General features: G+C 40.1%; 1 protein-coding gene and 1 pseudogene across 1 annotated transcript; both read right to left on the minus strand.

Annotated features, from left to right (window-relative positions):
• Positions 1-534: 534 nt before the first annotated feature.
• On the minus strand, positions 535-1,497 carry LOC115432640 (odorant receptor 131-2-like). The gene has a single exon (XM_030153548.1). It carries the CDS (start codon positions 1,495-1,497, stop codon positions 535-537), a length of 963 nt encoding a protein of 320 aa, XP_030009408.1.
• Positions 1,498-11,103: 9,606 nt separating this feature from the next.
• On the minus strand, positions 11,104-12,065 carry LOC115432641 (odorant receptor 131-2-like; annotated as a pseudogene).
• Positions 12,066-18,879: the final 6,814 nt, after the last annotated feature.

The raw sequence follows: 18,879 nt of genomic DNA on the forward strand, positions 1-18,879 counted from the left end.
TTTGTATCTTACTGCTTACCTTATTGCACTGGACCTGAGTTCACATTTCATTCTTTCGTGTGCAACATGGAATGAACGACAAAGTGAGCCTAAAACCTTCCAATGAACCGCAGTGTTATTTAAAGTAAATTTATATGTCATGTATTTATCAACACAGTTCAGAGAAGCATTAGAAACATGAAATCTGGTTTGCCTTCATCAGTATTTTTTAAATTCCTGTTCCTATCTGGGCCTTTCCTCTTCAAATTACATTATTTAAAATACAGTCTCATTCTTAAGCCTAAAGTGCTTTATAGATATAAAAATCGTGTGATGATTGTAACAGCTTACATGGAATTGAATTGGGCTGAAAACATATATGATGACTGAGTTATTTAATTTACAGATGAACGTCACGTTGATATCGATTAAATGATAGAAACTATGGAAAAAGTGTTGCTTAAATATTTATTAATTCTCAAAACAAAGTTATAATTCTCATAAATAACACTTCAATAAAACAACTTTAGTGACTCGATATGTAGAAAGATAAATTCATTTAGGATCAACTTTTGGCTTGGACAGTTTTAGTCGACAACAAAGGTGATACATGAAATAGAGTCTGATGGTCTGGTCTCTGAGGCCATAGATGAGAGCACTAAGACATTTAGGGAGGATGATAAGACACACATAAAGAAAAGTCTGTAGGCGCACAAATATTACCCTATTAACACTTTTGAAGACAGCTAGGACTAAAAGATTATGTACAGTTGATAAAAGACTGAATCCGAGCTGCACCAGATGCAGCAGCAGTGTGTTTCGAGCCTTTGAGGAGGAGGATTTGTCTGTGGAGGCCGACCTGGCTGCTACTGTCACACCAACATAAGAGGAAGTTATTGCAGCAAAAGCTGAAACAAACACAAAAATATTATAGGCTTTGTCATAATGATCAGACACTGGTGAAAGAACCATCACTAGTGAATTACAAACTTGTTTCATTTCCAAGCTCTGCAAGTCTTCAAATGGAAAGTCTAACAGCAAAACAACTCGGACGAGGATGTTTAATGAACTGAAGGCCCAAATCACAGTGATAGCCACTGATGTGTTTCTGACAGTGATGATGGTAGAGTGTCTCAGTGGGTAACACACAGCTACATATCTTTCCAAAGACATCACCACCAGTGTTTGAGGAGAAATATCATTTGTGAGATTGGCAAGCATTACAAGAAAACCACACACAGGATAAGTGAGTTTTACCCTGACAGTAGCCAGGATGAACAGTAACTGACTCAGTACCATCTGTACAGTGTCTGCAAAAAGGAGGTTATACAGAAGAATGTACCGAGAAGTCTCACAAAACACTGGTCTACTCCTCAAAGTGAATAACATGGACCCATTAATGAAGAGGAACACACAGCATGGTAATGAGGCCACAATGGAAAACAATACTCTTTCCAATACCCCCAGATACTGCTGTTCAGAAGTGATGTTGGTCTGAGACTGAGCTACAGTCGACATCTTACAACCAGTCTACATAGAGAACAAGAGTAAATAAAACAGATTTCTAAGAAACTTTATGTCCAGTTAATTCTACCATCAGTCAGTCTGGTTATACTCATGGATAACTGAAAATAAATCAGAGTCAGCGTAGACTGAATAAAATGATGACCTATATTTTACATTTAAAGAACAATCTAAGTTATACTCATTTAAAACATGGTGTTCTTCAAACACAAAGAAAAGTCACATTCTAAGGTAGGTTAGAGGATACAGAAAAACATTTAAAGCATGAAAAATATTAACCAGCTTCTGCCATTCAGACTCAAACAAACAAACCCCTCATTATACAGGTTAGAGGCTGTGCTCTCTCTATGGCAGCCGAGTTCTACTGGGTTTGACTGTCCTCGGGTGTTTTATATCATTTTGATCCCACAATGACTTCACACAACATGGTCACATGTCGATATGGTTGGTGATGTAATGTTTATATCAGCACTGTCCACACACTTGTAAAGAAGCATACATCCTAATACTTGTAAATAACCACACATTCACATTTTCTCCTCTACTCATTAACATTCTCATTATAAACTTCAGTCTTTAACATGTCTTGGTTATGAGGTGCATCCTAGTTTTGACTGTATTCGGGATATGGTGTTTGCATGACACAGTGAAATCTGAATACTCTTATCCCTGTTTGCATGATAAATACTAGTATTCTGGTTACGCATGAATGCTGTGTGCACCTGTGATGTTTACAATGTAATATTTTAAATCTATGGGACATTTCATTAACTGCTGTTACTGTGGCAGCAGAAAAAGAGACCACTTCAATATATAGCAGACTTAACTCTATTAAATGACAGCATGGCTTTGTGGATTTCTCTTTCCTGTTTTCATCTACTGTCAGAAACACAGATCAGATCAATGTCATGAGATCATCAGATCAATCCGCAGTTCTTCAGATTTTCACTGTGTTAGTCCTCCCGTGTGTCCCTGACTCTGCATCAGCTTCCAGACCACCTCCTACAGCTGTCTCCTCACCACCTGTCGAACTCTACTTCAAACCTCTGCTGATATGTGGATCTACATTAATATCTAGCAATGACCTGCCATTATATGGATGACTGTGTTAAACTAGCCACAGTATTTTCGGGACTGCTGCCTTTCCCTGAAGCTCATAGAGCTGGTATTATCACTGTTATAATGAGGTCTCTCATGGAGGAATGGGGCACTGAAGGCAAAGTGACCTCAATAGTGACAGATGTAGGAGTTAATATGATTTCTGCCGTCAGAAGGTTAATTCTAAAACATGAACTTTGCTTTGCTCATTCATTCATTCATTCATTCATTCATTCATCCTGGCGTGTAAGAAGAAGACCTTCGCACAAGGGCACGAAAAGTAGTGACATTCTTTAAAACTAGCACAACAGCAAAGAAGCTTAGAGAAGTGTAGCAGCAGATGAATCGACTCGTGGTAAAGCCTCTTCAGAAAGCGGACACGCTGGAACAGCACCTTTTTCATGTTACCATACCTTTTTAAAAAGAAACAGTCGGTGGGGGCAGCTCTTTTGATGCTGAAAGCCAACGTGAGACCTCTGTCCTATGAGGACTACGAAACAGCTGCTGCATGTCTGCAATTGCTGGCCCCCTTTAACCAGGCAACAGCAGAACAGTAGAAGTAGAAGAGAGTGTCAGGGACAAAGGTTATGCCAGTGACAAAATTGTTAATGTTATACTCATATGACACAACTAGCGCGTTGACCAGTGCGGGTCCTCGGGTTCTAGATGTGGTAGTTTTTATGTTGTTGTGTATTTGTGCACGCTGTACTGCATTTGACCAGCAGTCACCGCCAAAGCATTCTGGGCATAGCAACATGACTGTAAGGATATTGTATTCCAAAATTACTAATATCTCCCAAAATATACTAAATGTCCAACCAACTTGCTGTTTCCATAAGTGTCTTCCTTGACCAAAAATATATAAGTATGTCAAACTGCAGCAGTCAGCGCTTACCGGATTTTGTGTGATTCCTGAGACACACATGCACACACACACACACACCTACATCTACACACACACACACACACACACACACACACACACACACACACACACACACACAGAAGCCACTTGGGTTTTACAATATAGATGGAAAAAAATAAAGCACAACACCACTAAAGGACTGGGATAGAACTTAGTGTCACTGATGCAAAACAAGTTTGACACCATAGAGAACTAAACAACACTGACACTTTGAACACTGCTGGATCCTCGTTTCAACACCATTGAATTCTACAATCAAGTACACGCACATGCATCAGTAAAACCACCGACAGCAGTGTTCACAAGTGGTGAAGTACACACCACCTAGAGTGACCAGGTGTCCCGCTTTGTGCGGGACTGCACAGCATTATGACCACTTTTTTCCATGTCCCGCAAATTGAGACGATGTCCCGCATTCCATTGGCTCTGTCTGAACAAAGTGCAGGACAGTCGCCTTTCTCCAAACATAATTTTCATTTTATACCGGAGACAGCACTATCACCATTGGCTATGTCCGCTGTCAATCAACCAACATACACATGGGGTCAGGAGCAGGCCCGGACTAGATAATCGGGAGGACCGGGACAATTCCCAGTGGGCCAGTGTAATATTTAGGCCGCGAGGGCCGGAGTTCACTGTAAATATATGCTTAATATTTTATTTATTTATTTTGGGGGGCGGTGTTCAGTCATAGCACTGGATTGATAACGTAAGCTGCAACCGCTGTTCCTGGGTCCCACCCCCTCTAGTAGCAAGCTGTTGTTTTTCTTCCTTTTTTTTGCAGACGCACCTTGGCGTAATCTGTCCTTGCCAGGGCCAGATTAACACTTCATTGTACCCTGGGCAACAATATTCAAGGGCCCCATCATCACAACCCCAGGATCCCCATAATCTGGCAAAATACAGAATGAGTTCCAGGAATATATGTAAATATACCCCATACTTCAATATCTAACTATCATCAAATGCATTTTGATGTACAAATGTGTAAATGCTGGTAGAACTACAAGTGCACCACTATAGCCTCTTGTCAAGGCCACTCACTTGCATATGATGATATGAAAACAAAACACATTAGCATCAGTATAATCTAAAATTGATCCACTACATTAGAAAGAGAGGGAAGTGTCCTCCATTTTCACAAAAAATAAATAAACCATTTCCAAAGTATCCAGTATTTATTTAAGAACACTTTTTGCAGACAGTTTCATTTATAAGCAAAAGATAACCAGATATTTTCGTTATGCCCGAGCTACCCAGGGCCCTTCAGAGGTCGCAGGCCCCTGGGCAATTGCCCAGTTGCCCATATGCTTAATCCGGGCTTGGTCCTTGCATTCGGTTAGTAGCTCTATACTGTAGCTGTGGAGCATATACGATCTGTGCTCTGTAGGCTGTCAATGGTCAGCTGGTTTGCTGTTTGAAACATGGATAATAGAAAGAGCAAAGGTGGTGCAGAGAAGGCAAGAATTAAAAAGAGGGAAGCTCTGGAAGCAAACGCAGCCAAATGTGACAAAATCGGCAACTTTTGCACAAAAACGACCTCCCGGTTGGAGACAACTAAAGAGGACGATGAAACGGGTAAACCACCTTTAAAGGTAGTTAATTATCGAGTCAGTGAATTGTGTGGCATTGTGGCGTGTAACATAACGTTATGCATTTTAAATAATAGTATGATGCGACGCCACATAACTGGGAAACTTTGTCTTGTAGCTCCTCAGAGTCAGAAAGCAGATCCAGCAGCAGACACCAGCCATGAGCCCACAAGTCCAGAGTGGGCAGGAAGGACTGCTCATAGAGGGAAGAGGATTAGAGGAAATAGGCTCCAATGAAGAGTATGGTGTAGGCCTGTTCAGTATGAAAGGTGCTCTGAGATGCTCCAGGATTCAGCACTACATGAATGAAACTGACACCAAGGCTTTGCAAAAAAGAAGATTTGTGCTGAGAATTCTGAGCATTTTTAAAATGTGATTTAGTGTCAGAAGCAGAGCCAGGAGCCAGTAGTGATGAGGGGATTGTTCCTGTCAGGATGGAAGGAAAAGGTGAGCTGTTGGAACAGACTGTGTGAACAAGCAGTAGTTCCAGTAAAACCACTTTCTAGACCCAAACGATAGTCCTGACCTATTTTATTTTTTATTATTAAAAGTGAGACAGTAAATACACAAAGCCCACAATTGAAAGGCAATAGCATAAAGTAATATCAAATAAGCCTGCATATTTTGTCAATGTAAATATCTGAATTGGTTAAGTAAGTCCAAATGTCTGTAGATATTATTTTTTTATTGTGATACAGGTGCAGGCAAGTCTAGGGAAACTGGAGGAAGTGTGAAAGGGAGAGCAGAGTCTACTGATGACAGAGGAGCAGCTCAGCAGCACAACCCTGAACCACTAGTCAGAAATGAGACAGATGAAGATGAGTCTGTTGTTAGCTTTGGTTCCTCTGCTCGCCCTCAGTCACAGGATGTACATACATTTTTTTCTTATCATCCTCATCAAACTCCTAATATCACTATACCAAAAGTTTTCAATAGCAAATTTGGAACAAACCGCAAGTGGCTGACTTAATGTGAAAAAAATCAGTCTCTCTACTGCTCTGTTTGTCTCAGGCTTTGCAGAACAGTGTGTAGACCTAACATGTAAGGTTATAATTACATGATTTTAATAATAATTGGTCGTGATCTAAAGTGGGCCGGTCTGAGGTATGAAACTCCAGGGCTGAAAATGAGTCTCAGTCCGGCCCTGGTCAGGAGTCCATCAACTTGTCACCAGCATCCTTCTGAGCTCTGCCCACCAACACACAAAAAACAAAGGAAAAAGCCTCAGACACCAGCATATGCAAATATTGGCAGAAATCATGGAAACTACGCGCAAAAAAAATAAGATAAAACTACAGAAAAGAATGGGAAAATGTTTATACATTAGTGAAAGCAGTGGGGATGATTCACAGAGGGTATTCTGCGAACCATGTCAAACTTATGTTTCTGTCGCGCATGGAGGCGAGTACAACCTGAAGCGACACACTATGTCTGTGATGTTTGGTCAGATTTGATCCGTATTCCTTTTACTTATTTTTTAGCTTGGAGTTTGAACTGAGAGACTTGAGGTGACAAAATATGCTTTTTGTTTTTACAAGCAAAAAAAAAAGTTGCTGAAACCTGTGCAAAAAAAGCAAAAAATAAATGCCCAGTGAAAAAATATGCATACTATGTGCAACCAAATTAAATTGTCATTATTCATAATTCATTATTCATTATAAGCTCAAAAATAAGATTCACATTGTTTAAAAATCTAGAATTTGTTCCAGCATTACAGTTACGTGTCCCACGTTGTCCTACACAAACACACCCCTTGTCCCACATGTGGCTCATAAGCACCTGGTCACCCTGACACCACCTGATACACTGACAAAAGAGCAGTCCTCCACATCAGTGTAGTTAGCACTAGCAGATGATGAAAATCCATCATCCACAGGTAATGTTAAAAAAATGGAATAGTTAAAAATTCATTCATTCATTTTCTGACAGGGGTTGCTGGAGCCTATCCCAGCTACTTAAGGGCGAAGGCTGGGAACACCCTGAACATGTCACCAGTTCATCGCAGGGCTGACATATGAAGACTAACAATCACTCTCACATTCACACCTATGGGCAATTTAGATTAACCTATCAGTGCATGTCTGTGGATGGTGGGAGTACCTGAACTGAACCCATGTGGAAGCGGTAAGAACATGCGAATTCCACACAGAAAGGTCCCACCCCCATCGACTGGTGTTGGAATTGAACCCAGGACCTTCTTGCTGTGAGGTACGAGCGCTATCCACTGTACCACTGTGTCGCCCAGAAGAGGTAAAAATACACGACAAAATAAGTAAAAGTAAAGCAGATGCAAATTGATACATAACAGTACTGGTGATTACTGCCATGTTTGTCTTTCAGACGTTAAACTTTGGGAAACTCTGGACAAAGATGTTTTTGGAGCAAGGAGGAACGAGGAATGCCACAGGGGATGCTATCAGTGGTGGACCAACAGGGCATGCAAAGCCTTCTCTGCTTTCCTAAAAAAATATCTGACTCACAGACTGATGTTAAATATATTTTGTCCATGAATACTTATTAAATAATTCCAAATGGCCTGTCTGCTTCCTTTCATAGCTTTTCCCCTGGTTGTGCTGCTTCCACACATGTATTAAAGCATTGAACCAATCACATTTCAGCCATCATTTGTTGCCAGGCAGGGGGGAGGCCTTCGCAATTAGTTCTGCAGGCCCTCTAAGCAAAGCATAAGTTTCGATGACACTGTTGCTTCAACCAATCAGATTTTGAGTTGGCGACACCAAGGCCCTCTAGCAGGCGTACGGTGACATGAGCATATTCACACCCTTTGATTGGAGAGTCAGAGAGCGTACTACCCAAAGCTAGCAAACTGCATCTGTAACGAGCTGCACGAACAGAAATATAGTTGTGTTGGTTTAACGGCTGTTTTGTCAAAACACAATGGCTGAAGGAGGAGAAGAAATGGATTTCGTAGCAGATTTATTGTCAAAGCCATTTTCAAGATGGACTTTTCCAGAAAAGCTGGACATCGTTAAGAAAGGTCAGAATATTCCGAAGCTAGCAAGCTACTCATAACCAGGAAAAGGATTTGTCTGTCACTTTCACTCCACTAACTACAACCGGTACCTGCACAGATAATCTGTACAACAGAGTAGTTGAACTCTTTTTGAGGAAAGAAAGGAGGATGGATTTTGTGTACAAATAATCAGAATTTTTGGTGGGTAAAACATTGCTATTTTCCTAAATAATATTGCAAGTTAATGAGGTTATTATTGATGCTTCTTTAAGCCTCAGTCACAAGGGTTCGTACGAATCTCCCAGTTCGTATGAGTTCTGGAGTTCATAGAAATTTGTGGACATTCGTGGAGGCAGCAGTAGTTTCTTACGGCCGTCTTACGAAGTCGGTACGGCTACTATTCAAAATGCAAGAACATGTTGAGGCCGTCGTGAGAAAATTACATGATTTTGAGTCGTACTAACACTATACAATTGTCACGGTCTTCCTAAGAGTGCTTTGAGACCTTCCTATGTCAGACCTTCGGCCACTTCATCAATTATTTTGTCGTAAGGTCAATGCACGTCACCCCTATGTGAAACTCAAAGCGCTCGCTAGTCGATGGTAGGAAGATCTAACGCTGTTTCAGTCCAACAGCAGCGGAAGAAGAGGGACATTCTAAAGCGCTTAATAAAAAACATAACTTAACGTAGTTTAATGCCCCAGACCAGTGATCAATCAGCACCAAAGTTCGTGTGGACATCTGTAGTCATGTCCACTTTCACCTTTGCAAAAAAAAAACTTAACATAGTTTAATCTAACAGTACTGTTCATTCATCATTTTATTCATTCATTTATTTTCTGAACCGCTTTATCCTCCAGATGGTTACAGAGGCACTGGAGCCTATCCCAGCATTAAAGATGTCAACGTATAATTTGGTGATTATTGATGCTCTTTTCGGATATTAAACTATGTTAACCTATTTTTACATTAAGCCTTTTGTGACTGTGTGTTTTCTGTTTGGGATGGTGCACTGTCCATGGTGCTGAAATCACACATTACTGTATGAAAATGGACATGTACTGTTAGAAATTAGGAGTCATAATAAGATATCCAATGAAGAAATTTGAAGTAGAAGGTATAATAATAAAACAAAGATACACAAGAATAACAGAGAAGTGAACGTTAAAAAAACTAACCATCCAACACGCACATCCATCAGCCTGATCCTCGTCCCAGTGGACTGTGCATTATCTCTGCAGATTTGTTTCAAGTTTATTTTTCTGTTAATAAAAGACTTTATTCTTTACATGTTCTGCACCGTGCGTTTGAGACCAGTCATTCACTCCGTCTTGACAATTTGTATTCGACCCCTAATAAGAACGTCACAAATGTCGTACTACTGCTGCACTGCACCTTACGTCCACCTGTCTGTATGTTCATTCGTGTCAATGTCAGATGGGACCCCTAATAACATTGTAACATGTTCTACTTTTGGCCACTGCAGGAACATGTGGGTCCTGGAAAAGACCTCCTGATCCACGAACGTAATGCGCTGTTCTTACATAGTTCATAAGACATTTATTAGTGTGCCGTGCGAAGGGGGGTTTCGTACCGCGTTCGTAGAAAATCTTGGACAAGATCGCTCACCTGGCTATGAACTTAGGAACGGTCCACGAGCACTCCATGAACGCACCATTCTTATACGGCTGCCTTGAGAAGGTCAAGCGAAATGGTCCATAAATCGTTCGCACAGTGTTCGTAGCCATGCGTAACAGCACTTGTGACTGAGGCTTCATGTATGTCGCAGTTGTAGCGACAGTGGAAGGAGACTTGTGCACCCCGGGTTTGTTTATTCAGTAAAGGCATTTACTGTGGCTACACGAGTTATCTATTTGCGATGCAACGGCTCTTTATACTGCAATTCTGTATAATAAGATGGTTTTTATAACCATAAAATAGTTATTGAGGGGTGGATTGATTCAGACGGAGCACTACTGAAGGCCTACGTGTGAAATGTACGGTCCGCCACTGGATGCTACAGTGGGGGTGCAGCAGTGCATAACTGACCCACCACTATCAAAACATGTACCCTCATCTGTATAAACTTGCAAAACAATTTTTATGCATGCCAGCATTATCTGTCCCTGAGAAAATGTGAGCAAAAAAAAAAAGAAACTGGCTCAATCCAAAAACTGTTGAAAGAAAATAATAATTCTATCTCAATAAAAATTGTATTTACAATGACCATCTGACCTTTGTAAATATAACATGATATGAAGTTTAAGTGTGTGTGCAAATCAAAGAATTTTCAAGTCAAAAGCCTCTTTTCCACTCAAGGAATTTTAACTTCTCCCAGGATTTAGAGGAATCATCCACTGAGACTACCCAGATAAAAAAAATATTCCTTAAACCCCAAACTATGTATTTATGTTGTATGTATGTATGTATGTATATATGTATATGTTTTTACTTATGTGTGTGTTTTTATGTCTCTTTTCAAATACTTTTACTGTTTGTATCTTACTGCTTAACTTACTGCACTGGGACCTCAGCTCACATTTCATTCTTTCATGTGCAACATGGAATGAATGACAATAAAATGAACCTTAAACCTTCCAATGAACCGCACAGTGTTATTTAAAGTATATTTATATGTCACATATTGTTCAACACAGTTTAAAGAAGCATTAGAGACATGAAATCTGGTTTACCTTCATCACTATTTTTAAATTCCTGTTCCTATCTGGGTCTTTCCTCTTCAAATTACATTGTGTAAAATACAGTCTCATTCTTACACATAAAGTACTCTATAGATATAAAAAATGTGTGATAATTGTAAAAGCAAAACATATATGAAGACTGAGTTATTTAATCTACAGATGAACATCAGGTTGATATCAATTAAATGATAGAAACCATGGAAAAAGTGTTGTTTAAATATTTATTAATTCTCAAAACAGACTTAAAATTCTCATTAACAACACTTGAACAAAACAACTTCAGTGACTCAGTATGTAAAACGATAAATTCATTTAGGATCAACTTTTGGCTTGGACAGTTTTAGTCGACAACAAAGGTGATACATGAAATAGAGTCTGATGGTCTGGTCTCTGAGGCCATAGATGAGAGCACTAAGACATTTAGGGAGGATGATAAGACACACATAAAGAAAAGTCTGGATACGTACAAACATTATCCTATTAACACTTTTTAAGACAGCTATGAGTAAAGAATTATATACAGTTGATAAAAGACTGAACCCGAGCTGCACCAGATGCAGCAGAAGTGTTTTTCGAGCCTTTGAGGAGGAGGATTTGTCTGTGGAGGCCGACCTGGCTGCTACTGTCACACCAACATAAGAGGAAGTTATTGCAACAAAAGCTGAAACAAACACAAAAATATTATAGGCTTTGTCATAATGATCAGACACTGGTGAAAGAATCATTACAAGTGAATTACAAACTTGTTTCATTTCCAAGCTCTGCAAGTCTTCAAATGGAAAGTCTAACAGCAAAACAACTCGGACGAGGATGTTTAATGAACTGAAGGCCCAAATCACAGTGATAGCCACTGATGTGTTTCTGACAGTGATGATGGTAGAGTGTCTCAGTGGGTAACACACAGCTACATATCTTTCCAAAGACATCACCACCAGTGTTTGAGGAGAAATATTTTTTAAGAGACTGCTAAGCATTACAAGAAAACCACACACAGGATAAGTGAGTATTTCACCGACAAAAGCCACAATGTACAGTAACTGACTCAGTACCATCTGCACGGTGTCTGCAAGAAGGAGGTTATACAGAAGAATGTACCGAGAAGTCTCACAAAACACTGGTCTGCTCCTCAAAATGAATAACATGGACCCATTAATGAAGAGGAACACACAGCATGGTAATGAGGCCACAATGGAAAACAATACTTTTTCCAATACCCCTGATACTGCTGTTCAGAAGTGATGTTGGTCTGAGACTGAGCTACAGTCGACATCTTACAACCAGTCTACATAGAGAACAAGAGTAAATAAAACAGATTTCTAAGAAACTTTATGTCCAGTTAATTCTACCATCAGTCAGTCTGGTTATACTCATGGATAACTGAAAAGAAATCAGAGTCAGTGTAGACTGAATAAAATGACGACCTATATTTTACATTGAAAGAACAATTTAAGTTATACTCATTTAAATCATGTTCTTCAAACACAATGAAACAATTATATTCTAAGGTAGGTTAGAGGATACAGAAAAACATTTAAAGCATGAAAAACATTAACCTGCTTCTGCCATTCAGACTCAAACAAACAAACAAACCCCTCATTTTACAGGTTAGAGGCTGTGCTCTCTCCATGGCAGCCGAGTTCTACTGGGTTTGACTGTCCTTGAGTGTTTTATATCATTTTGATCCCACAATGACATCACACAACATGGTCCAGGGCTCAAAATTAACTTTTTGACCTAGGAGCACTGTGCTCCTAACCCTAAAAAGTTAGGAGCACAGGCTAAAATCTAGGCGCACCACTATTATATAAAAAATTTGGAGAACAAGCAAAACTCTTGGCCATACCAAGTAATATTCCTATATGTATTTAAGCAATGTTAACAACCTAGAATAAAGTATTTGAATAGAGTATGAAAGAAAAAGCTTACATTGACACAGGTGCAAAACAATTGTCAATGTGTGGTATATACTTTAGTTGGTTCTTGGAGAAAAAAGACGAATCACACCATTATTTGCAACAACCAACTTTTTTATTTCATGGCCTAAAGGCCCTTAGGGGCCGTTTACACGGCGTCGGCTTCAGTCGACTCCAGGAAGATTTCATCACGGATTAGCCTTCTGTTAACATGGAAACGGTGCCTAGAGTGCCTGAATTCGGAAACTTTTGATACCAGGGTCCAGGGTGGAACGTTATCGATACGCTCCGCATTCCAGCTCCGTGTTAACGCGAGTTGGAGTGTTCCGGGGTAAAATATGACGTCACCGCATGCGCGCGCAGCCAAGAACCGCCAGTTAACCCACTCTAGGCCAGTTGGTGGCGGTAATGCGCCTCCAAGCTGGTTTGCCAGCCTCTATGACACAATAAAGCTGCAGAAAAAGAAGGAACAACCACAACAACAATGGCCGGTTTCAGAACAACATACGTGCTGCTAACTGTGCTCAGCTCGTCTGTCCAGACAAAGAAGTCCTGCGTCTTTGTACGACCACTCGCCATTGTTGTTTGTAAATAGTGTCCTCCTCCTCCTCCTCCTCCTCATTTAAAGGCTGTCTAAACCGGAAATTGTTTGTGCGCAGGCGCCTGTTTTACCACCACTGTTTCACTACAGCTCTACATCGCCGGCTACTGGTCTGGCATGGCCACTACAGCGTATTCAGCCGTCCTCGCGGACTCATGTTAACGCAGATCGTTATCATAGCGGCGGCGTCTTAACGCGGAATGATTTTATAACGCAAAGGAGAAATCTCTGCGTAGTGTTGCCGTGTAAACGTACCCTAGTCACTGTGGTCTACACCACGCCTGAAGTCAGGAGATTGTTTCAAACGTCGGTGGAGTTATTTGATCCCTTTGTTTATGCTGCCTGCGCACGCGAGGGGCGGGGACTAGATTTTCCACTTCAGTCAGCGGGGCGTGGAGCTTGTTTATTTTCAGCTGACGAGTTACTTCTGCAGCCATTATTCTAGGCGCACGTATTAATTTTCGCTCATTTTTTTATTGGCGCACCGTGCGATCGTAATCTCAAAAACAGTCGCACTACCGAAATTCTCAGGCGCATGCGACCGTAATTCAGTCGCAGTCACGAGCCCTGTGGTCACATGTTGATATGGTTGGTGATGTAATGTTTATATCAGCATTTTCCACATACTTGTAAAGAGTATGATTTCTATGTGTTTTTACTGAAGTATTTGTGTTTATGTGTTTCTTTTCAAATACTTTTACTGTTTGTATCTTACTGCTTTCCTTATTGCACTGGGACCTGAGTTCACATTTCATTCTTTCATGTGCAACATGAAATGAATGACAATAAAATGAGCCTTAAACCTTCCAATGTACCACACAGTGTTTTTTAAAGTATATTTATATGTCACACATTAATCAACACAGTTTAAAGAAGCATTAGAAACATGAAATCTGGTTTGCATTCATCACTATTTTTTAAATTCCTCTTCCTATCTGGATCTTTCCTCTTCAAATGACATTATTTAAAATGCAGTCTCATTCTTAAACATAAAGTGCTCTATAGATATAAAAATCGTGTGATGATTGTAAAATGCCATGGCAACTCAATTTGAGAAATTCAACCCGTTTTCACATACTCTACCAAACCCAGACTCAGATTTTTTTTTTTTTTTTAAACTACCACATCTAGAACCCATGGTTTCACATGGGCCAAGGCACTAATTTATTTGTTTTGAGGTAAAACTTTATGCATGAAGTTGACTAAAATAAAAGACATTATTTTTTCTGGGTACATTCTGAGTAAGGTACAGCAGCTCTAAAATAAGCCACACTTTTGAACTTTATTTAATTTTCTTTCCTCAAAAATACACGGAGAAAAAAAAGAAGTGATATCAGATTTTTTTATATTCAGATTTTCAATTTTGTAGGCATGGAGCATCTGTAAACCCCATTATTAAATATGTGTGGCCTAACTATAGGGGAAAATAACGTTGGGCCATAGGGTAATTTCTCAGGAAGACAGGGTGGGGGCACTAATGAAACCAGTGACTTTTTATGTGACTTTTGGGATGAATGTAAAACGATACTGTTCACTACAGAAAAGAGTGGAAATAGGGTAGGCCTATAGGTGCTGGAGAGAGCAGCTGACATGCCCATGTTGGCCTATCTACTAGCAGTTGGAATCATTATGTCTCATATGTCATAGTCTCTTTATGATACATAGTTAGGCTTCAAATCTTGTAATCCATATTTTTACACCTATGTGTAACGGAGTTAATGTAGATAGTGTGTCATTCCCAGTGTTGGGAATAATGGCGTTAAAAATAGCTGCTATTGTTTTCTAGTAACAGGTAATCTAATGAATTATTATTTGAAACGTTACGCCATTACCTTTACCGGCAGTGAAATGTGGTGCGTTACCATGCACTGATATCTAACAGCTGTTATCCATCCTGGCTCAGCCAGGCACGAGAGGTGTGATGTTCGCAGACGAGTCGAGTCTTTTGAACGGCTCTTTTCAGTGAACGATAAGAACCGATTCATTGCGAGCCATTCTCATATTCAAACTGCCCACAATGCCTTCATGCTTCACCTGTGTGCCCCATGAGTCTGAATTGTCCATGCTGCCTTCACCTGAACGACTAATGACATGTCCGAGTTTGAGTTGTCCACAGCACACCACAGTCACCTGAACGCAGCTCTGTGTGCAGTTTAACTTAGGGAACGAGTTATCAGTGAGAGTCCGACTGACTGGACTGAAGACATTTACCGCTGAATCACGGAGGAGCGACTGAAAGAGGTGGAGGCGCATGTTCTTCCTATAAATGCAGATATGCATTTATGTGGTGGAAAAGCCAGGCCCTGGTGGACCCCAGCCAGGCCCTGGTGGACCCCAGCCTCACTTAAGTCATGGTATGAAGTACCTGTCTGCTGTTCTATTCTATGCAACTGACCCGTGAAACACGCTCAAAAATCAGTTTCCTTTTACATATTTGAAGGTTTTTCAAAAAAAGTAATGCAAAAATTACTTTCCCTGGTAACTAATTACATTTATGAAGGAGTAATTTCGTTACTAATTCAATTACTTTTTTGGGAAAGTAACTAGTAACTATAACTAATTACTTTTTTTTTAAGTAATTTGCCCAACACTGGTGATTTCACTTGCCATCTCACACTGTTTTATTGTATTAATTCCAATTTTTTTTTTTTTTATTGTCATTGAACACAACACCCCTGCGGACTAGGGTCATGCACCCAGGGAGATAGCAACAGTTTTGCTGTGCCGTCTACCTGGTAAGTACACACATTGTTAGTCCCGTCATTATTTTACATTTTTATTTTAATTTCACATCTAAATGATTGTATTACACCATTTCATTTGTGTAACGCTTAGCTCCCTATCGGTTGAGCATATTCTTGAATGAAAATGACAATATGTTTAATTATATGTTCATAGCATGATTAACATGTGATGTGTCAGCTAACTTTGATTTTTTTATTTTAGCTTAGCAGTGTGAGAACAAGGCTCGGGTGTTACTAATGAGACTGACTGTATACTTTTCGGCCAGGAATAAACGGCAAGTGTCCAAAGAAGATCAGCTTTGTCATATCTTACTCAACACATGAATACAACTGCTACATATGGATTTATCATATTAATTTTGCAACACAGAACTTCTTGATATACATTTTTACATACCTTTTTCTTTCCGTTTCTCAGCTAATACAATGCACCGACTGTCTGTAAACCTTTGGCAGCACTTATGGTGGTAGCCATATGTTTCTACTGCTGCATTGTTAACATAACGTGCGTAAACTTAAAAACCCTCGGCCTTCAGGCCATGTCAAAGTTTTTTCACATACAGATGGATGGACAGACGATGTGCAGGACTTCGATAGATAATTATAAATTATCTATCGAATTACGATAAAGCTGTGAAAGTGAGCTCCCTCACCTTATCATTGGTGACTATCTGCTGCCCCTCGCAGTTGAGAACCACTGGTGCATGCCAAAGTTTTTGCACATACATGGACAGATAGACAGACAGACAGACAACCAACTGATGACAATATCCTGTGGCCAATCTGGCTGAGGATAAAAACTAATTGTCTCACTACCTCCTGCTCTGTGCCATTGAGGGTTTTCTATTTTTCATTGTTGGTATTAAAAATAACCTGTGATACTTCCGAAAATGACAGAGTGGGCTCATTTTCACTGTCGGTTACATGGCAAACACAGTGTATTTGTTTACATCGGACGCCATGTTTGCAGTGAGTTCTAATACATGCTCTAATTGGTTGCGATGAATTTGGACAAATCACAGAGCTTCTTACTCAGAGCAATCTAGGAGTGAGAAAGATGACAGCCACTAGCAAAGTTGATGCTGTATGCTTATGGTCAGCTCATGGTGCGTCAATATCCACTTTAAAAAGGTAGAAAATAGCATATTTTGATATTTTTAAACCTCATTGATGTAATCTACTTTCAATTTCATACTCACCAAGAAAGTTCACAACCAACACAAAAAACCTGGTCAGCCCACTGACTACTGTATTCATCACTATTTTTTAAATTCCTGTTCCTATCTGGGTTTTCCTCTTCAAATTACAATGATTAATATACAACCTTATTCTTTAACATATTGTGCTCCATAGATATAAGAATAGTGAGATGATTGTGAAAACAAACATGGAATTAAACTGGGCTGAAAACATATTGTAGCGTGGTTGGTAGGGCTGGGCGTATCGATCTAAACATTGCTAGTATTGATATGAAGGTGAGTATCGGATCGGATCAATACTAGCATGATGAGATCAATACTTTTGTTGCAGTTTCTCTTCTATATGTCCACCACATTACTAGAATTTCTTCACAGAGTTCAGGCGAGCAGAGCTTCTCTCCAAGTCTGTCTGTCTGTGCAAACAACACACTTCTCTCTCTCTGCTGTTCTCTCAGGCACATGTTGCCGGAGAGCAGAGAGTCAGAGCACTGACTGAGAGCAGCTCGTGATGGCGGAGAGAAAGAGAAGTACTGTGGGGAGCTTATTCTCTGCAGCTGACCGGGAAACTATGGTAACACCACAAATTTAAAAGGGGAATTATTTTATTCTTCTTATAATGTTAAATTAGGGCTGCATGATAAATCGATTTTAAATCGAAATTGTACTTTTTGATTAGGACCGTTTTCAAAATAGGGATATCATCAAATCGATTTCATCTCTCTCATGCCTCCGAGCCGCGCGCTACCATAGGCTCCTCCTCCTAATTGTGAGAGTGGGCTGATGGGCCTGCAGTAGTGATACCAATGTAAGCCGTGGTGTCACACACGGATCCCAAAATTCAAATATGACTGCATGGGGATTGTTGTGTTCTGCCACTTATATGTTACTTCTTTTTACCACTAGGTGGCACTCTTAAAAAGCAGATACTGCTACAGACCCTGTAGATCAGGTAAGTAGTAAGATCGTGGAAGTTCAAGGAGGCAACTACTGAATGTATGCTAAGCTATGTGTTGCTGTAGTAATGTTTTGCTGTAATTCCTTATGTATTAAGTAAACAGCGCTTGTTCAAGATACTGACAGTCTTTATTCATTAATCATACACCACAGGGATCACTCACCTACATTGTCCTGCTGCGATCCATACTGTACCATCTTCTTCCGATCCGGGTCTGGGTCACGGGGGCAGCGACTTCAGCAGAGTAGCCCAGACAGCCGTCTCCCCAGCCACATCCACCAACTCCGGGGGAATCCTGTGGCATTCCCAGGCTAGTGTAGCGGCTGTACGTGTGCTCTGAGAATAAGTGGCCAAACCACGATCCTCTCTCTTTCTTTCTTGGCTGTTTATTCTGGCAGAAAAAATAATATAAGTCTCATGAAAAACATGCAATCTGTTCTCATACTGTCAAGCTAAAAAAAAAAAAAAAAAAAATCACAGTTAGCTAACACCCCAATCAGACTATGAACATACATAAAGAACATTGCCATTCAGAAAAAACATACTCAACCAACAGGGAGCTAATCATTACACAAACACAACGGTACATAACAACCATTCAAATATGACATCAAAATTTTTTAAAAAATGTAAAATAATGACGGGACCAACATGCGTGGACTCACCAGGAAG

This window comes from Sphaeramia orbicularis, chromosome 14, assembly GCF_902148855.1.
Source record: "Sphaeramia orbicularis chromosome 14, fSphaOr1.1, whole genome shotgun sequence".
Taxonomy (NCBI): domain Eukaryota; kingdom Metazoa; phylum Chordata; class Actinopteri; order Kurtiformes; family Apogonidae; genus Sphaeramia; species Sphaeramia orbicularis.